General features: G+C 31.2%; 1 protein-coding gene across 11 annotated transcripts in view; it reads right to left on the reverse strand.

Annotated features, from left to right (window-relative positions):
* Window positions 1–356: 356 nt before the first annotated feature.
* Window positions 357–22,786, reverse strand: part of LOC148621371 (leucine zipper putative tumor suppressor 2 homolog) — a 59,464-nt gene continuing 37,034 nt past the window's right edge. For all 11 annotated transcript variants that reach the window (XM_088575619.1, XM_088575621.1, XM_088575617.1 and 8 more), the window contains one exon: window positions 357–3,698. In XM_088575619.1, the coding sequence (XP_088431745.1) occupies window positions 2,412–3,698 (1,287 nt within the window). In that variant the 3' untranslated portion in view covers window positions 357–2,411. The remainder of the gene's footprint in view (window positions 3,699–22,786) is intronic.

Here is a 22,786-nt window from a genome sequence, read left to right on the forward strand (position 1 = left end):
CCCATTAGACACACTTAATTTTCCTACTCTACTTATACAATAATTCATACTGGTAATTGACTTTATAGATAGTGTACAGATATTTTTTTATTGTTGTGTTATCCTCCCCAGTCAGGCAATTTGTTAAAATTGTTTGTTCTACATTTTTTGCCCAGTTCCTGTTTTTATGTAATGACCTTTGCATTTTTTAAGGAGTTGTGCTCCTTGGATGATTCATTAAGTAATATTACAGGATGAGCTTTTTTGATGGTATTTCATTTTCTATTTGCCTAAGATTATTTATATGGGGGGGGGGGATTTCGACATCGACGCTGTAATCTAATGTTCTAGTAAATTAGGACTAAGAAAACAACAAATTAAGGTTTCATATTTTATGTCATTATAATATTATAACATATTCATCACTGGAAGACTTTCCAAGTCCTTCAATTGAAACTGAATTGTACAACAACTATTTTTCTCATATTTGTATTAGAGTTGCTTCCCTTTGACCATGACTAGAAATAAAATAATTGAGTCTTTCAATATGAGCGAAAATGAAACATCAAAAGTCTAAACATACATTTTATAGCAGTGCTACTTTAAAGTACTGGCAATTCCAAGAACAGGCTAGCACACTATTCATAGAACAACATTTAAATGGATCATTAAATCATGAACTGCCATCTATGAATGTGGAAAACATGCACTTATCATGAAATACTCCAATATTGTCCCCTGTCGATAAAACTGAGATAATGGCCATGAACAAACACAGTACTGTCTCATAACAAACACTTTGTTTCATGACAGACATATCGGGTCAAGACCTTAAGGACACGAAAATAAACTTGACCTTAGAAGAATACAAATGATGTCTGACTTGTATTGGCCTTTTAAAGGAATAGAGATTTTCTGTTTCTTGAACAAATTTACTTTTTTATTTAATAGCAAATTTTGATCACATCAGGATTTTGAGCTATTTCAGAAATTAATGGATTAAGGAAAACAAGTGAACTCCTTTTATCTATATAAATGCTTCAAAAACAAAAACAAAAAAGAAGCATTACAAATGTACAAAGGAGTCTCATTTAAAAAAAAAAAAAATTATCAAAGCTTAAATAGGAAATTTACTTATGACCAAAAAAATGGTGTTTCCTTGATATTGAAGTGACAGCTTTCGAAACAAAAATGTTCACAGCTGTACATGATGGTGCAAAAGAGCTGCCAAAATAATCTACTAATTGATGCCAAATAACAATTACTAAAAATGCATATCATAAAAGCATAATTCACACAATAAATGCTGCAGTCTTTGAAATCCTAATAATATAACTACAAACAGTTTACACTATAAACAACAAATTTGGCACATACTAAATAACGTACATCTAACTTTAATTATATATTTCATTTGACAAAGAATGCTTCAGAAAAAGGGGGGGAGGTGATTTAAATAGAAAATTCTATGGTGTTTTGTAACATATAGCAGATGATTTCAGTAAGTTACAGCAATCTCTTCTTCATGGAAGGACACTTAGTCTTCGTCCTTATTCATTCACAAATATTCACAAAGACAGGGCATAAACCTATTTATTGCCCCCTTGCAAAGCCCAGCAGAAATATCCAAATCAACAATACCAGTATTTGATTTTTACTTATCAAAATGTCAATATCAAAAGGACTACTTTATCACTGTTTGCAAAATCCACTTTACATCTAAACCAAAATTTGAAACAAGGGGAGGTAATTCTCTTCCACAAACATACTTAATTTATTAATTGAATCGGCACACAATCTATGAAAATTGAGTACTTTTACATTAATTCCATATGGCGTCATGTTTTATATTGATTGAACTGTTCCAGTAATACCCATAACCAGACACTAATATCATAAAATACCTTAACGCCTGAATAAAATTATTCTTTATTCTCCTGTTTTTCCTGCTCTAATGGGAAATCAATGAGAATCAGATGATACATAATCTAACCCAGTTATTATTATAACTGTAAAAACATTGAAAATCCATCTCTGAATCTTTTTAATACATAGTTCTTTATGTAATGTCCTCAAAAACAACACAATGGGAAGTTTCCTAAGAATCTGTGAGTAAATCCAGATCAAACTGATCAGATTCACCATAACTCAAAATTATCGTATTTTGTACTATAGAATGAATACTGAAAGTAAAAGAATTACCTCCCTTTTATAAAAAAAACCCTTTCATTTTGAAATTTAAAATAAGATTCTTTAACATACTGAACAATATCAAATACTGATCAATTCTCAAAACTTACAAAAAGTACATATATGTATGTACACGTACATGTATTTAAAACATTCATTTTAAGGTCAGGTTGCCCTCTTCAATGACTGATCGGACAACAGATAGTAAATGTATGTATAGTATAGCACCATTGAAATATTTTCTAGCACATAGATTCTTCGCCTCCATTCATGGCCATTAATTTAATATCACGATTTTCTAAATCCAGCGTTAATTGTTCTACCTCTGCTTCAAGCATACGATTTTTATTGTACATTTGTAAATAATTGAGTTGTAATTGTTTCTGGTATCGTATCACTTTATTTTTCTCATCTTTCCACTGTTCTTTTTCTTTTTCGAAATTTTCATTTTTTGCCTGTAATGCCGTACGCAATTCCTGAATTTCTTGCTGTAAACTTGATTGACTGTCACCTCCAGGAGACTTAACTCCTGTACTAGGAGACGTGAAAGTGTTTCTAAACTCCACTTGTATTTCCTTATCACATGAACAGAAGCTAGAGTCTGTGAACTCCATATCACTATCTCCTGACACTCTTCGTAAGTTTGCTCGAAGTGTTTTCACTTCCTCATTTCTATTTGCAACTTCTTTGAATGTCCTTGAGAGTTCATCTTCTCTCTCTGCAATTTCACATTCCTTTTCTTGAAGTCTAAACTGCAATAATTGAATGTCTTCATTCTGTTTAGCTAAACTTGAATTAAGATCTTCAACTTTCTGCTGAAGGTCTGTAACTTCAAATGAATGCTGAAACTCTGATCCTTGTGAACTACTTCGTCCCTGCATGGACATCATATCCGAGCAGCGAGCTTCAACCCATTCACTCTTTTTCATGAGATTGTCTCTTTCTCCTTTAACATTTTCTAGTTCTTGTTGTATGGATTTCAGTTCTTGTTGGGCTTTAAATGACTGTAATGATAAAACCTGTTCAGTTTTGTAGGCTTTGCGTTGTAATATTTTTAATTTCTGCTCATAGTCATTTTTAATTTCATGGATTTCTTTTAACCATGACTTTTTCTTTTCGTCATAAACTTGAAATATGGCTCTCTCATTTTTATCCATAACTTCTCTGAGTGTGTTTATCTCAGCATCTTTTTCTCGCAACATGGCCTCCAATTCCCCCACCCCGCTATCGCTAGGGGATGGGGTTCCAACATATCCATCCATATGGTTTGAAGAAACACGACTCACATTTGCCATAGAAAAAATATCTGGTCTGTCGGCCGGTGAAAAATGTTTTGTGCTTCCACTTGAAAAACTGCTAGACCTATCACTGTCCACATGAACAGACTGTGGTGATGGGTGTCCACCATTTTGTCCAATCACATGACTCTCATGTGCCATACTGTCATTGTTATTACTGATGTAACTGTTGTTAGCATTGATGACCACTGGCTTGAATGCTATAGGCTTAATAATCCCTCTGGCTGGTGACTGAAATGAGAAAATAACTTTAGTGAAATAACCTAACAAAATTTAAATTAATTAGTAGACTGCTTGCTCTAGGCTTATTCCTGCTGATAGCTGTTAAAACATTCAAATTCTAGTCACTCAAATCATTTGCAGAACAGCAAACAAGACAAAAAACTGAACAAAGTACCAAAGTAGTATTCAGGCATCAGAAAGAAATACATGACTGTATGTAAGTTAATCCCCCTACATGGCAGCCTTTGCACACCCAATTTGCAAAAAGTTATGAAGCTCACCATTTTAAATTCACTTGTGCAACTCCCCATACTCCAAGGGAGGCAACTCCAATTCAAAGTGTGTCAATGCCTTGTAAATTCTGATTTAAAATGAAAATTATTCCTCTCATAACATGTTGAGGACAACATTTAACTAAGAGAATGATGTCATTGAAGATAATGGTATAAGAACAGACTATCCTCAAACTTTTATGCTTATAATTAAGGACACCACAACTTTGTCTGAGGAAAAAGACATAATTGAAGTTCATATTTCAATTAGGTTTAGGATTATAATGTCAAGGGTTTATAAGTGGTTTATTCTACTTTCTGTGCTTCATGTCACATATGTTATAATTTTTTTACAGTGTGTCTTATAGAATCAGTCAGATTCTATCACAGAATGAATGGATAGACTCACTGTACATAAAAAGCCGATAAAAAACTCAGTATTTTTTCTTAATAAATATGGTTAACTATTCTTTCAAACCATCCTTTCAATTGCTGTGATAATGCAGACTTAGTGCTAGACTCAAATATCTTGATGACAATTGTAATTGAACAAAAATCAATTCAAAATAATGCAGACTTTGTGGCAGACACAAATATCTTGATGACAATTTTTAATAAAACAAAAATCAATTCAAATGTTATACTTTAGCTATTCATCCTCATATATTTAGAAATGACACAAGTACAACCACTAGCGGTTGTTTTCTAACTTATAAGTGACAAGTAGAAATTAGTTTCACTGCCTCTAAAATGTTGATGATTTTGAATATTTATATTGTTATCTCAAATTCAGATATTAAGCAGCACTCCAGCTAAGAATCATGCAAAATGTGATTCATGGGTAAAAAGCCTACATATTTTTATTTTTGATATTTTGTTTGAATTGCCATAATAAGCAGAAATTAACATTTCAGTTTTTCATATATCCCATGTTCTTAGGAAATAAAAATTATATAGAATGCACTGTAGATTTCAAAATTAAGGGAGATAACTCTGTAAATGACACTCAAATACAACAGAATCTATTGGATTTTAAATGTTGATTATCTCCTAAGAGCAGGCAGATTTGAATGAATAATTACACATTTCATAGTATAAACCCATAAAACAACTTGATTACAAAAAAAAAATATGTGTAGCCTTTTTTGGGGTGTATCACATTTTTCAGATTTTGCATGATTCTTACAAAGACTGCTACTTAACACTGTATAAAAGTTTGCTTCTAATGAAATTAATTGCCTTCAACATAGTGAATGTTACACAGAAATTGTCATATATTTTGCCAAATTATAATTTGACTAATCAAAATAGGTAAGCCTAATAATATTTGTCAGCCTTGAAGACATGCTTACCATATTGAAAAGAAATGTTAGATTAGACTCCTTAAACAAATAACAAGCCTGCTTTTCAATAGTACATATGTTTATCTGACACATAGCATAAACTTCTTTCTAATGTTTAAGTGTAAGTCTCAGTAAGAATCAGGCAGTGGGTGAAACATGGTATAAAAAAAAACACCATTTTGATAGTGTAATTTGACTATTTGAACCATAACAATCAAGGAAAAAGGACAATATTTTCCATATCATGTTCGTGCATTGAGTTATAATTTCTTTGAAATGCATTGAAATTTAACACTTCAAGGGCAGATAACTCTTGTCAAAAACCTCATTTTTTTTTAACTTTCATGCAAAGATCAGATAAAGGTCTCTTCAAATCGAGAAAACATCCTTGAGTGATATTTTATTGTCAGATCAGTGGGGATTTGACATGTATGTTTCTGATTTTTTCCATTTTGCCTGATTCTTACAAACACTTACACTTAATCATTATCATTCATTAGGTTAACTTGTCATTTATTTTGACATCAGAGAAACCTACATACAAATATAGGAAGTGAAACCTTGTAGTGTTATTCATTCAGAAAATGTAATGAAAGATTTGGAATGAATTAAATTCTTGAGGAGCCACAATACAGTATTTTTGGAATTAACATCTTTCTTTCTTTCATGGCTTGAAAAAGGTCAACAAAAAATCTGTTAACATTCAAAATACTGGTATTGTTTCTTTTTCAGTGCAACTGTAGTTAAATTTCATCCTGGTATTTGAGAGAGTGATAAAGTACTGTTACAAAAAATATCACCAATATTTTAGCTGCCACATGTTACATGTAAATGGCTAAAAGCACATGAAAGAAATTCTTTGCAATGAGAGAGCTCCATAAAATTTTCAGCATTTAACAAAACAAATCATCTGTATCACTGTGTTCAATTGATGAATATTGATGATGATTTAAATTGATGATGTGATATTTGAGTCACATGTAATGGAGGATATCATCAGGAAAAAAGCAACTATCTGACAGTGACTATTGCAAAAAAATCCAAAACCACAACTTCAAAACATGTTACCAATGGTACAATATACATTTTGTATCACATGATGAATAAAAGCAATAGATACATGTATAAAAACACAAAAATTACCTTGTAAACAAGAAAAACATATCCATAAAAAAAAAGTCAGAATTCCAAATATTTCTGTTTATAAATATCACCTGATGTCACATAATCACTTAGCTTTGATGGTAATTTATACCTGTTGAGACAAAGCTATTTCCCACCAGGTTAATTACAATATGTATTCAGGTCAGATACCTGGGCAATGAAATATACAATTATTATTGGTTGATGTCAATTTCATCAGCTGTTAACAAGCTTGGATGTTTATATATTAGTCTTTTCAAGAATCAGGCAGTCTGTAAATTTCAAGGTGCTACCAGTTGTGTTTGTAATTATATGTGTCATTAAGTACATTTTACCTTTTTTCCCCAGAAAACTTGTCAGATGTACATCAAAATGCCAGGTCAAACTAATGTACAACTAATATCCCAATACAACTATTATTTTCTGTTTGTTTATAAATATATGGCAGTTGGTCAAAGGCATTACTTCTGTTTGTAACTAGTTGAGCAATTATTTTATTTCCTCAATTCTTTTCATTTTATTCAAATGCAATCACAATTAATCAACAATGTAAAATCGGTCATTTGGCAATCAAGTTTACACCAAAGTAAACAATGTAGAATATTGAACAAGTAATCATTTTTTTTACGAGTCACTGCATGGTTTTTACATGGAGTGGTATTACTAAGATCAATAACTCATTTCATCCCTCTGATACTATCTGATTTTATTCAAAAGAAAACTATTGATCACATGGTTTTAAATGAATGGTCATTAGGTCAATGAGAAATTTATCAGATACTATGATTTTAAAGAGTTCTTTGGGTAGATAAATCAATGTTGAATTAAATAAATAGATTTCCATTTGGATGAAAAAGAGTACTTTTTTTCACTGTCATAAAAGACTGACATATGGGTCTATTAATATGGTGAAAGACTGTACATAAAAGACTCACATATATCATGTTAATTAAAGCTTGTGCTAATTTTGTATATCATTAACATGATAGAAGATATTACATCTGACAGATGAAAAAGATTTTTTTCAAATACTTGATATACACTGTCTGGATGTCATCCAACTGGATGAAAAATGGAAAATTTCAGATCTGCATATTTTCCTACTATTATCTTGATAAAGCAATTTGAAAACTGTTATGAAATCAGAAGAAAGAACATGTCTAAAAATAAACAACTAAATGCCACAGTTAAAATTGTTGTTTATCTACAATAAGTGTATGGTCAAGCTAACAGAGAAGGTAATAGCCTAAAAGGCAAAGTATGAAATTATGAACATGTAAAAAAAATGACTGATGCAACAATTTTCCTAGAAATAAGAAGAGGCTCTGCTGTTGGTGACTATAAATTTGTCATTCTTCCTTAGCTCTAAAGTTGGCTTCTGCAATTTGTGGTCAAAATTGTCAACCAATTGATGATTCTTTTACAAAGTTAGTTTCTATTTCTGTCACATATTGCTGACTACAATCTAATAAAAAGAAAAGATCTTGTAATTTGTCCACTACTTCCCACATTGAACAAATTGCAAGATCTAGTTTTAATTAGATTGTGCTGACTACAGCTTAATACAGAGCTTATGAATTAACAAAATTCACCCAAAACTGAGAGGATAAACTTAAATGAACATCTGTTTCAAAAGGCCACGAAACAAAAACTACAATTATCATTCACTTAAATTTATCAGTAACCATTTAAAAGTCAACCAACTAAAATCACAGCATGACAAATGACAAATAGAAATTATACCTTTTCAAAGTATCAATCACATTTTGTCCATTTAACTGACCAAGGTAAATAATATACCCCCAGCACCCCAGGGAGTTAATTACATCTACTATACAAAACAGAAATCTGGTTTCGCTAACATGGCGTGAAATAGAATGACTACTTAACCCTAGGTCTTAAACTTTTATTTTTAATGAGGTCTTTTGTAGTGTCTTTGTAGTTTCTAATGTATGGATAAATAGACCAAACAGAGTTAGATGAGGGGGGGGGGGGCTAGACTTTTGTGTACTTACAGTTATTGTAGTAAATCTGGTTTATCAAGTTATGTAAACACTGTCATTTAAAATGTAAATACCTTTTATGTAATTAAGGATTATGGGGCTGAGGGTAAAACCGTGACCCTATAAAGTGGAAGGTCAATACTCACAAAAAGAAATATCTGTCTTTTGAATCAATTTTAATATCAATTTTCAAAATTTCTGTTTTTACAATTGCTATTAAAGACTGAGCACACTGAAGTGAAAAATCAATGGGAAATGACAAGAAACTAACTCAAGAAAGAAAGAATATTTTCAGCTTGGCCTAATGCCTTTATGTAATTTGAGATTAAGAGGGCTAATAATGAGTGTGTCAGTCCATTCAAATATTAGTAAGATTTTTGCATAATCAATGTAATATAGATAAGAATATATAGAAATTCATAATGACGGTTTTATAAAGATTAAATAAGATTATTACGGGACACAGACACTATAGATATCCTGTGATACACTGGAGAAATATTTACTATATCAAAGTTTGTAGTAACTTAGTCATCCATATAGGTTCATTGCAAACACTATTTACTTTATAAGGGAAAAAAATTGAATGTCAATAATAATATACTAATGTGTGGACATGAAATGTTTGAGTTTTTTCTGAAAAAAAAAGTGTTAAGGGCAGTGTTCTAGGATTTTTCATAAATTGAGGTTTCCTCCAGAAAAATCCATATAAAATCAACATTCCCACAGTCAATGACTGCTTTCCTAACAAAACAAATCCTTACAGCATATTAAGTTTTCAACTTGCCACGGGAAAGTGTAACTAAGTATCTAACTTTCCCGGACCCAAATTTCACTTGCCCCGGTCAACAGGAAATAGGACACTGACAATCCTAGAACACTGACAGGGTTTATGAAACTGAGATGTACATTTTTTAACAACCTCACTGCAAAGTAAAACAAATCAGAAATACATTTTTTTTTTATTCTTAACATTCTAAGTATAAAAGTAAAATGCTGAGCAAGTTCAATATGCTGGCCTGTCAGTAGTGGATCAAGAAGCGCACGGGGTGTCAACCCCCCTTTTTATTCATGTGCATAATTGACAAAAATGGCAAATAATGTCCTAACACCTCCCTTTCTAAAGAACTCTGGCTGGCCCTCCTCCTTTTCAAAGTGTTTGGATCTGCCCCTGCTTATTTAATGTCACAGAATTTCAGAAAGACTTCCATATTTGATGCAGATTTTATCCCCAATTTTCTTTATCAATTGCTTTTTCTCCTTGATCTTTCAAAATTTTGCCAAATCTCTTGGATTTACATATTGAAATCTTTACAGCCTTTTATTTAACAAGCATGGCAATACATATATTTCATTTTTTTAAGCAGTGTATACCTGAACAAGAAACACGAAACCACCAATATCCCTTTGGACATGGATTCAAGATCTCGCAAACAAACACACTTTGCAACTATTTATACTTCAAACACTTAACATTCTCCCACTGTCATAACCGTATTCTTTATACAAAATTTTGAAAAAAGAGAAAATTTCGTCTATCTGACAATTATAAAATTGAATTTTTTTCCAAATAAGCCATAACCTTTAAGAGATATATAAAAATGGATGTAAAATAAATACCTTCATGGCTCATAAAGAACATTATCCCAAGTAAAACCAACTCACACTACTTACAGCTATAGTTTACCTGCCATTGTTCACAATTTCACACTTGAGTGGTTGACCCATCTGTCAAAATGGTTCCACATGATTGAGTATACATTCTCTAATTTTTGTTATCTGAAGAAAATATTTGATTCTCTCTCCAGAGTTAAGTGGCCTGATGACTCTGTTTACATACAAACCTATTCAGTCTACATGACAACAGATTTATGTGAAAGTGTGACCTAATTTATCATAAATCTGGTTCTTGTTATGAAAAAGACAACTCAATATAATATTTTTTTTCTTTGGAATGTCTTCAGAACTATGCAAAATACTATAAAGATATGTGTTGACATTCTTTAAAAGTTGCTCATCGCTACTTTTGAATGGGCATCACAATGAGCCCTGCCTGCCTGTCTGTAGCTCAATTTTTATTAATCTACATATCTTAAGGTCAATTTTAAGCATATTAATCTTGTTAGTCTTTGTCATGCTTTGTATTTTTCACTTATATGATGCCCTGTCTACAATATTTTGGTATTTTTAGCCATTAAAAAACGTCATTTCAAAACTTCTAGCAATCACATTAACCTCTTCAGATAAAATATTTCCAACGTAAAGAAAAACATGACTTGAAATACCAAATTGTGGTTTTCTAGTCACTTCCGACAGAAGTCAAAATATGCCAGAGGGAACCGTGAATGTCAGACTATATTTAAAACTTGTGCAATACTCATCCAGATTTTTTTTCCATGATGAATGAGTACTGGAAATTTTTTTTAACATAAAATAAACATTTTGTGGTCAACTCAAAGTAATACTCCATACAACAGAAATCTTAAACAAATTATTGGACCACAAAAACTATAAATAGAACTTACCATCTGAACACAATGTCCTTTCAACAACATAATATATTGTCCCTTTCACTGATCAAACTTTAAACTTTGAAAAATGAAAACACAACTGCCACTTTCAAAACACTTGACATGATGAATTAGCTTACAAGTTAAAATGTCCCTAAAATGTTACCCCTGAACCACTGTCACCAGTCTTTTGTCAAAAAAATCTCTATTATCTAAACCAGAAGTACATGACCCCTGGCCATTTTAATACATTTTTTTTTGTAAAAATACATTTTACCATAATTAACCATAATGTGAAATTGTAGTATAAATTTACAGAGAAATTTACCTGAAGATAATGACTGATCTCATTATGATCCTGAATAAGGTTGATAACTATTGAAATTTGAGTGGATGTGTATTGCCTTCAGTGAGGGTCTTCATGGTTCAGGTGTACATAGATTACCTTTGTCAGGTTTCATACTGGAGAGAAAGTGCTTACCTTTCAATTTTATCAAGTATTTCATCAGATACAAAGCAGATGATATAAAAAAGAATTTAGCTTTGTCCCTTTGTTCGTCTGATACTCACACTTTGTTTGGAATACCAGTTTTAAGTTTGTGAAGGTTGCTACATTGTATTTTTGTCAGTGCTATCAGTATAAATGTATGAAAGTATCTTTAACATCTAAAAGAATAATCCATTCAAATGTAGTATCTGAGTTCAAGAAACAATAGTTCTGAAAATTGCCCAAACAACAACCTCCAAGCATACAGGGAAACCACATTACAAAGTTAAAATCTAAACGATGATTTCTTACAAAAATATGAAATATGCTTGACTTATCAGACATGCATTAGTCATTCTCTTTTGAATGATGTGTCTGCATGGATATTGCAACTTGGGCCTTTTTCATCACTGGAATTGGCTTTCGCAATAAATCTATTGAAGAAACTATTACAAAATAATATATAAATGTACTTTTCATAAACTTTTTGAACTACCACAAAAACTTATCCACTAACATAGCCCAATACCCTACACAGCCTCACTAGACCTTTACCAATATAGACCCTCCATAGGCCAATACCCTACACAGCCTCACTAAGCCACTACCCATACAGACCCTGTATAGACCAACACCAGACAAGGTAACTACTCTCAACTATAAACAACAAAAAGTATTTCCTCCTTGCAGCCATGTGTTCCTACCATAACTTCATGCATGATAGATTTCATTGGTAAAACAATAGGGCTCAGGAGACATGTTAATTAGGGTGAAGTTACAGCTACCAGATCTTATAGGCAATTTATAGTCTCCTAACTAAATCAAATCACCCCTGGTACTGATAAAAACAATACATTAGGGATTTGAGGTTTGGTTTTCTGCCATTTCTATTTTGCATTTTCATGTTCTTTATCTATTTTTGTGGATAATAGTTGGCAAAACATTTGTTACAAAAGTTAGTAAAGGATTATTATAAGCATTAAAAGATCTACAATCAATTGAAGGGATGAAGCATCAGCCATGTTCTATATTTGTAGAGAGTCTGAAGTATGAATGGCTCAAAATGGTTCTGTTAATGGCATAGTTAATTCAGAAGTGATTGTTTAAATTTTTGACACAGTGTCAAAGCACATATTCCCATTGGTCAAGACATAACTACATGGCAGTGCATCATTATCATAATCATTATTTAATTACAAATTGCTCCATCCCTCAAGCCAAAGCCTAAAATCATATTAGCACCCTTAACCTGAGAACAACACTTATATATAGTCTATGGCAGGCTTCCGAATGGGCACTGGTCAGTACCATGAAGCCAGAATGTTTCTATGGCAGGCTTCCGAATGGGTACTGGTTAGTACCATGAAGCCAGAATGTTTAACATGAAATTTACTTTAAAATCCTTTAAGTACACAAAACAACCTTCCTACCCTCAATTACCAAAATTTCTAAAGCTTCTGAGATGGTCACTGCATGCATTCTTTTAAGTGTATTCAATGGCCATCCCTGTCATAATGTCTTTTAATTCAAACCCCTTGACTTCTAAATTTCTTATTTTAAACCTGAATGCCAATGATCTTACTTGTAACATGGCAGTCATACATGTACATACATATATCTACTAGATAAGCATTATCAGAACATAATTTGGGTCCAGTAAACATTTTGCTCAAACTATGAAATAATTTTCACTATTTGCCAAATCATTTCTCAAATTAGCCCTTAATCTCTGCCATTGTTTGATTTACACTTGAAAGCTGGTCATAATCATCAAAAATAAATGTACTGAAGAATAAAACTGGAATATTAGAGATTTCCCACCGATTCCCCACTGATCATTTGCTGATCATTTGCTGATATTCATGTTTAGCCCCATGAGTTATGGTCTAAATTAACTTAATTTGGCTTATGATAACATAGCTCTGACCTCAAGAATGTTCGAACTGCCCTCCTCTGACAATTCAAAACCAATGTCATACTATTTTCTGGACTAGAAAACTTCCTGGACTAGAAAACTTTCTGTACCATACAACTGTAAATAAACAGGTCTAGAGTGCACATCTTATCAAAAGCATAACTCGAACCACGATAACCCATCATATAAAAGGTCTATCTAATCTTCTTGCAATATTCTAATATACATGCATGATTTCTTTATCATTCTTGTTGCAAAAATATGATGTTTTATAATAAAACCTTATGAAACTTTCTTTTCCACAGAAATCTAAAGATAATGTAAAAAGCTGCTAAAATGCGTCAGTTAGTATTAAAAACCTGTTTTTCATTAACATACATGTACATGGTACTGCTAACACTGACAACCAAAGAAAGGAGTGTACCTGAAAAGAGCACATCTTTAGATTTTCAAGTATAGAAAGCTGGCATAGTTCTTCAACTTGAAATGGTCAGGCTAGCTATAAAATTCACATATTTCTTCACCACCCAAGCCAATGACTTGCAAAAAATTTTGCAAAATAGTCAGAGATTAAACCTCAAATAATCCTGATTTGAGGAAGAAACTATATGTTCCGTTATTTTCATAGGCAATACCCGAGTAAAACCAACTTTTATCATAAGGAAATAAATTGACATTGATGTTTTTTTTTCATCTTCCTTCTACAAGACACTTTAAAATTTCCAAGGCTGAGAAAGCTATTGTGAACTAACACCTGCAATATACCATAAACAATAGAATATGTAAAACCAATTACCTTTTAAGTGTTATCAATGTCATATTTATGGATTTTGGCAAGAATTAATATCTATACAATTTTTTGTGGTGGTGGAAGATCATAGAAACTAGAAGAGCTATAATGTTCTGTGGTTTTTTCAACCCTTCTGGCAAAAAAAAAAGATACAGAAATTGCCCATTGAGTTCTAAAATCTATATGCCATATCTGATTTTAAGAAATAGCTAATACATAAATATTCTGCTTCCATCTTGTGCTATTGTACAAGAATGTCAATCCTTTTCCTGGAATCTCAGGAGACTCTGATATTCCAGAATTTTAAGATGTGACAGGTTGACAAAGTCATTAACACCTGCAATGCCACAAACTGAAGAATATGGAAAGTCCATTTACCTCAAACTGTTATCATAGTCATCTTTTTATGGAGATTGACAAGAACAGGTAATAGTTCAATCATTGTCCACCTGTCATGGTGAACACCTGAAAGTCAACCACATGTCATGTGATTATTAGATCATCACTGATGCTTTCTGCTGATGTAATGATACCCTCAAGAAACTAGAGAGGAGTCTGAAAATGACCTGGTCTATAAGCCAAGTAAAATATCCAGTTTTGAAAATTTTTTTGATATCAACTGACAATCTCAACAAAAGGATGCAAGTGTTAGCTAAACTAAGGGACAAATCTAAGATTTAAATTAGGGGAAGAAAACAGAACTAACTGCTTTAAGTTATGCTCATTGGAGCAAGGCAGGACAAGTTTTTAGAAAATTTAATGGAAAGTTCAAGATTTCATGTAAATATATACATTTTTTTTTCAATTCCATGGAGGAAGGAAATCCCCTCTCCTACAAATCTGACATTGAGACTACCACTTTACAGATTTCTGACTGAAGACGACCCCCTCCCCAATTTGTACCAATTAATTGAAAAGTCAAGTTTAGCGTGCCAATTACATCAAAATTTCAACAATTAAAGTTTGCAATGACAAATATGCTTACAAATAGAATGGTACTGCAAATGTTTTTGAGAACTTAACTCTCCCTTGTGTCCAGAAGTATAAATAGACAATAAAGGAAAACTAGGTTTATCAATACCATGTTATTCCATCTATCAAATTCACAAATTCAATGTACCTTCACAGAAAACAAGCAATGAGCATATTGGTTTAATTGCCTACCTTAGATATGTAGTAATACTAAATCAATGGTCATAAAATCATCATCAACATGAAAATTACAGATCAGAACAAAATCCAAATTTCCTCACGAAATCCACAAAAAATTCAACAGCTAATTAGAAGGTAGAAAATGCTAAAATACCATACCTGATGAATATTCATTTTTCAAATTAAATCCTCTACAAAAACATGTACACTGTAATAACATACCTGATGAAAATTCATCTTTCAAAATCAAACTCTCTACAAAAACATCTAATTTTACACCCAGCTTAGTGAATTTTTAACAAAATCAATGCCTGAATGTGAAAACAATCCTCAAGATGTTACAGTCATGGAGTTGAATCAGCTGCTAATTTTACATAGAAACCATAGTCTGGCTTACTGAACCGTAAATTGTCTGACCCATAGATGTAATATCAGGTCTCCATTGCAGTTTTTCTTTTTTTTCAGAGCAGTTGGTCCATAATCTGGTAATTTGATTAAGGTGAAAATCTTCTCCCATAACTCACAATGTGAAACAAAGCATAGATCTACTATAAACTATACTTTATGTTTTAACGGCATGTGCAAACTGGCTCTTTTCAATACATTTTTCAAATTTTCTATTATAAAATTATAATAGATTGTATACATGGTGAAGACAAAATTGGAGGGTGTTTGACAAATTCTGATGAAAGTGCATGTTTCATTTACATTTTATGGCTTCAGAGGTGGAATGTTAGATGCAAAGTACTTATCAATGATATCTATTTAAAGTTTAGAGACATCAAACTTATTTACCTTAAACAAACTGAACACCATTCTGCCAAAATAAGGAGTAGTCCTCTCCACTCTAATAATGTCTTATTTTTTTTCAGCAATTGAAAGGTTAAGAGGTGTTAAGTACTGTTTGCCCGATTTGTGATTAAGTTCCATAGTGTCAAAACATGCTTGAACATTCTGGCTTATTATAGAAATCTCAATTAAAAAATAAGTTATATATAGTACATCATACAAAATAACACTTAATATAGAAGGGTTTTTTTAAGATTTGACAGAACTATCCTCTTATTTCATCAAGATAACAAATCTGATTAGCCCATCCACTTAATCCAGAGATTAAAAGATTAAGATTTATTAAGTGGATAATTTCCATCAATGAAGGTGATAATTGGCCTTTCATTATTTTAAATGTCACTTTGTTAGTGTGAAAGCACTAAAATGTCAAAACTCAAGAATATAAATGGCTAGCAGTTTTATGGGCTACGCTGTAAAATTTAAATAAGTCTCTAATATTTATTTTCTTCAAGAACATTATGGCCAAACACAAGGTCCTAACATATTTAAAGAGATTCATAGGCCATAAAAGTGTATTAAGGATTAAATATACAACTTACTAGTAGTGATACATTTGTAGCCCCTGGAGCATTTCTTGATAAAAATCTAAATGGTTGGGCCTTAAATTTACATAGATATATAATTAGATGGTTTGGTTTTATTGTTGTAAAAAGACAGTAAATGAACTCCTTGGTACTTCTCTATTTTAGTAGAGATACAATCTATTTGTCATTCCTAGGTTTTATTTCATACCAGTCAAAATTACAGCCTTGTTGTAAAATCCAAAATTGATACCTTATGACAGGCAAAGTTTTATATCTGAGAATGCAAAAAAATTAACATTTAACAGGTGAAAGGAAATAAATTTACAGACAACTGTCTGTTGCCTTTAAATATCAAATATGATAAAAAGAAACATCAATTGTTTTTTATTCATATTTTTTCAAAGTTCTTTTGATAATTTGAAATTTTACTACATGTGCACATGTATCCCTTGACAAGATTGCGTGATTTCCTGATCCATTTACAGCCAACCTACAATAGTTCAAATGATATTTTTTTGTAAATTAGTAAGTTAAACCACAAATTCTTATTTCATACATGTACATGTAGATCGATGTTTATTTTTCATTGACACAGAACAAAGCTGATGATATCAGCAAATCATTTTTAAATTCATTACATTTGTACAAACAAAGTTTTACCAAAATACCCATTACATTTAGTCCCAAAATGTATAAATATCTACATGTAATATAAAAAAGTTCCAAAATTAGGGAATATGAAATTTCTGAGTCTTCAAAATGGAGTAAGCATCTGTATAAGTAACAAAAACTCATGATGAAGACCATAACTTATCAAACAGTACTTTTTTAAAATTATTTAAAGAAAAAACATGTATGTAAATATCTAAAAAGAACATAAAAAAAAAATATGACTTACTGTTGTGAAATTAAGATCCATACCACAAGCATTTCTGATCAAAATCTAGAATAATTCCTCCAACTCATACAATCAGATGAGTCTTTAAACATTGACCCAGTTATGATCTCACTCCAAGTTCATCCATAACAAATGACATTAGAAGACAATTTTTTTTATTCTGCCTGAAATCTACACCTTCTTTGGTTTGGCTGATTGCCACATAATTTTGACATTTATTAGTCATTTTATTTACTCTTATGTTATCATGAAATTATCTTATGGTATTTAACACAGATATATTCTATTCCTCATTGGGGTGTGATTTTATGATGGATAATCTTTTTATTTTGAAAGAGACGCAAATTTATTTTCATTGTGTTTTAGTATTTATTTATAGGTATTGATATCATTTAATCTATTCTCTATGACAGATCATTTAACAGTAAACAATGCATGAAAAAAATAAATCTTTCTTTATCATGTTTTCAATTTGAATGATTTGATCCCCCTTATAACATAGATATCTTTTTATTTGTCATGCAATTTAAATAAACAATACACAATATTTCCATATTAGGTTGATCCCCATAGAAGGTCAACTATGTGATAAAAGATGGGTGAAAAATTGTGAAATATTTCCTCTGACCATTATTTAATGAAAAAATTTATAAAATCTCATAATCAAAGATGAAACCTATCAGCTTTCCTTTCATAAATGCATTTTCAAAAGATATATTATTTTCTTTCAAGTACATTTTTATGCCTTTTTTGACCATGAAAAACCACAAATCCTATCACATTATCATAAAGATCATATATCAAATTCTGTGATCTAGCCACAGACAAATTCTTTTTTTCTCCAGGGATATTTACTGAATTTACAAAAGTACAAAAACCTGCCCATGAACCAATTGCATTAAGTACACAGTACCTGAGGGTCATAATTTTTTATTTTTTTATATGCTTACTGAAAGAAGAAAAAATTATTATGCTGCATTTGTACATAAAATGGAATATTTAAAAAAGGCAGCAAGAATGATACTTTCCTTTTTCATCAACCTCACCAATATTTTTCTTTTCAATACTTTATGGATTTATCCCCTTTTACTTTTGCCTTTTTTAATCATTGATTTTTTTTATTTTCATTTAATAATTTATTCTTCTTTGTAGTATTTTGGTCACCATTGTTCATGCTCAAGGCAAATAAAAAATTAAAAAAAAACTTTTTTGTTTTTAGTCCTTTTTGTCCTTTTTATAGTAAAAATATTGTTGAAAGTCTATCATCCATAATAGGTCTATAATTATTATCATTAAATAAATAAATCACTCAGTTGAATTGAAAGACATTTCATCTAATTTCTATCTGGTTTTCTACATAAATCTATAATGCATTACCCCTTATAACAAAACACCCAATCAATATCAGTCTTTGATGTTCTGTTCCATTTTCAAAATATATTTGTTACACCTATACAGCATTAACAAACAAATAATCATTACCAAGTACTGTAAACAGATTAATTTTCATGGTTGCTAATTTTAGCGGATTCTGTCAAGTGAGTATATTTGTGGGTATCAGTTTTTGCAGATTCAAAAAAATGATATGCGTTAAATAGTGTTAAAAATCAATTTCGTGGGTACTATTTTTTGCAGTTTTCTGTCCACTGTGAAAATAGCAAAAATTAGTACGTTTACAGTATACAGTTAATTTAATAAAACTCATCAATGAAATATATAGAAAAATTCCTTCATCTCTTCACATACCAACAACAGATGGTAAACGATCATTATCTACATATCTGATTCACACAAAAAGTAACATCTATCGTGTCAGAAATATTAACTTGAATCGACCACAAATAATTCTGCCTTACATATTCTGTGGCAACATCCTGTCATCATGAATTACTCTAATGTGATCACCTTAGAATTGAAGATACTAGTTAATGAAATACATTCATTTAATTTTTGCAAGCAGTATAATATTGAGTTATCTCCCTTTGACCATCAACCTAATATTGAACCATCTTCTCAATCACCGCTACCACACTCAACATTAAACCCCACCCCTTTATGCAAATTAGTATAGTCCACCAGAAACAGTTTCATAGATATGTAATGAGCAGTGCTCATGCCCTGTAAAAATGGTCATAACTGGTATAGCTAACTGTGTGATATACAGTAAATAAGGAAGTGGTCATACATGTCTAGGGAGTAGATTGGCATTTTCCTGGATAAAACCACTTCAAAAAGAACAATAAAAATATAAGACAACCTTAGCTTTCCTATAGTCTAGGTTTCTGACTATAAAATGCAAATGCATATTTATAGATGGAAATAAATATTTCGAGAAATATAACATCTATATGAAACAGAGTTATTCCTCTTTAACTATTCATTTTTTTTTTAAATGGCGCTGCATACCTATGAATATGCAAAATAGATTCACAGTGCTTAACACTTTATATCCAACACAATTAATTGATTACATTTTTACTTATTATTAGAAACTAGGCTTAAAGCATACATTTTATTCATGTTTTGAAATTGACGGGAAGTGTCTCTTGTGACCTGAGGATAATCAATTTAATTTTGTATGTATTTTCCAGCTTTAATTTTAATTAAACATCATAGAGGTTTTCTGTAAAGGAGGTAATAACATGTGAATGATAAAATACAGCTTATACCAAATCAAAGGAAGGACAAAAAAAGGAAAATGCAACCAAAATATCTGCTTATTTCTAAAGCAGCTTATTAATAAGGATTTCAAGTTAGAGGGAACATGAGTAAAATGCTCTAAATTATCAAGTATAGCAAGGCATGATTACTTTAAAGTATAAATAAACAATAATTAATATTTCATTGAGAATATCAATTGTTTTCAAATTTGACAGGGGTGGTACAATGGGCCTGTCTCTCTTTGACTCTTTACATGAAAGTGCAAGTATTACACTCACTCCAAAAAAAAAAAAAGATTTGATTTTGCCAAATCAGGTAAACATTGTATGACTAGATATGTGGAATATACTAGGTAATATAATTAGAATGGAAATGGTGAGAACGGAAATGGTGAGAACGGAAATGGTGAAAATGTAAAAGATACAACAACCCAACAGGGATGAAAAATCTTAGCTCAAGGCCACCCAAGGGTCTTCGGTGAATGCCGAGGAAACCCTCATACTACAGGACAGGCTTGAGTTGTCACTAATACAACATTATACACAGGTACTCTAAAAGAGTTGCCCTATATACTCCAGCAACATTAAAGTAAACTGAAAGTGAAAACGAAACAATACATACTGAGGTCAGAAATTCCTGACTTGGGACAGTTAGTTACAAAATGTAAGTATGATTACCAAAAGAAGAAGCAGAGTAAAATAAAAATGCAATATCTTGTGGAAAAATAGACAAACTGACAGACAGACAGAAATGGAAAAATACACTATAGTTCTCATTACCTATCAGTGGGGGTATAAAAATCTCACAATAAAACATTAAAAATACTGAACCAACTCTAATAAAACCATTTCTGATGACATTACAAAATTGCTATAAATTTTATATTACATAAGTTCAAAAGAATCAGAGTTGTTGTATAAAAGAATAGCATAACCTCTATTACAGTTTGTCAACCGAAATATTCATAAATTGAACACAAGGTGAATGAAATCAATAAGGCCCTGTTAAAAAGATCAAGTTAAAAGTAATATCTTGAATTCAATGCCATCAATTCAAAATTAATTTTACACAAATTTCTTTCAATTCTATATAAAGGCAATTCAAGGTTTCAATTAAAAATTTTTAAAAAGTATAATATTTCAATCATGTTTATTAATAATTATCGAATTCCTATTAAATGCTTTAACATAAATTAAATGATCCTGTACATCACTTTCACAGTCAAATATTTACAAAAAATTATTTGTAATATATATGTTAATTTTAATTTTACTTCAATCAAAACTTTAAAAGTACACATGAAAACATCTTTATTTTGCTTTAAGTAAATCGGATCACCTAAGAATCAGGCAGAGGAAGACAAGTCCATATTTTTGTCAACTTTCTAAACAGTGCAAATATGTCTCACCAGTGGTATAACTATGGAAGAGGTACAAAAAGTGGATTAAAACATTTATTAATTACATAATATTCTGTAGTGAAAATATAAATAGAATACAAATACACTGCTCTGCCGAATTCCATTACTTTCCAAACCTTAGATAAACCTATTATTTGTACCTGATCATAAATCTGGCATCAATTTCACAAAAAGTCCTGTGAAATTGATCGTAAATTATGACGTCATAATGCTATTTTAGGTTGTGATGTCATTACTTATGATCAACTATACACTAACAATTTTTTGTGAAATCGACGCCTGAATTTTAGGTTACTAAGAAAGGTGTCCCAAAAATTTAACTACGATCTGTTTCTTTCTTTGCATGATTCTTATGCAAACCTGTACATCAAAGATCAGGTCTGGTGAATCCAGGATATCACAGGAAGTTCTAGACTATAACTTGGTCTTTGACTGTACCATAATGACATTTTAAGCCTTGGAATCATTCTCAGCAGCAGCTACAAGTTTCTTGAAGAAAATGGACATCACTTTCACAATCAAATATTTGTCCTGGTCTAGAAATTGAACTACAGCAAATGTCTTTTTAATAAAAAGTAGGTTAAAGCTATAAAAATGATGGATGGTATTTCCTGGAGACTCTTTTAGCTTTACTTAGGATTATTTCAATAATAATACTCCACAGGGAGTTAAAGTAACCAAGTGATTGCCCACTATCAAGCAAGAAAACCTCACTATTCCAAATATCTTTTTTTCAAACAAGAGATTGGGTTCAGGCAAAGCTGACTAATTACTCATGACATAAATCTCTGAAACTTGATCTAAAAAAGGAGTTAAACCCAGTAAAAGCTTAGAGAAACCTGTGACAAAAACATGCCAAACTTACAGGGTCTACATAACATCAAATACAAAATTGTGGTCCATCAAAAGTTACAGCAGGAGACAAAATACAGCCTACATGTATCATGCTAAGCTGTGATACAGATATCAACAAAGTACAGGACAAAATCTAATGGATACCAGAAAGATTACAAAAATCATTTAACTTTGTATGAAATGTCATTTTAAATGATGGTATTTCTGCAAGCTAAAGGCTTAGATCATTTCAGTTCTACTTATTCAAATCCTCAGTGTAAAGTAAAGAAAAA

This window comes from Perna viridis, chromosome 3, assembly GCF_037379345.1.
Source record: "Perna viridis isolate PV_CMFRI_1.1 ecotype Kerala chromosome 3, ASM3737934v1, whole genome shotgun sequence".
Lineage (NCBI taxonomy): Eukaryota > Metazoa > Mollusca > Bivalvia > Mytilida > Mytilidae > Perna > Perna viridis.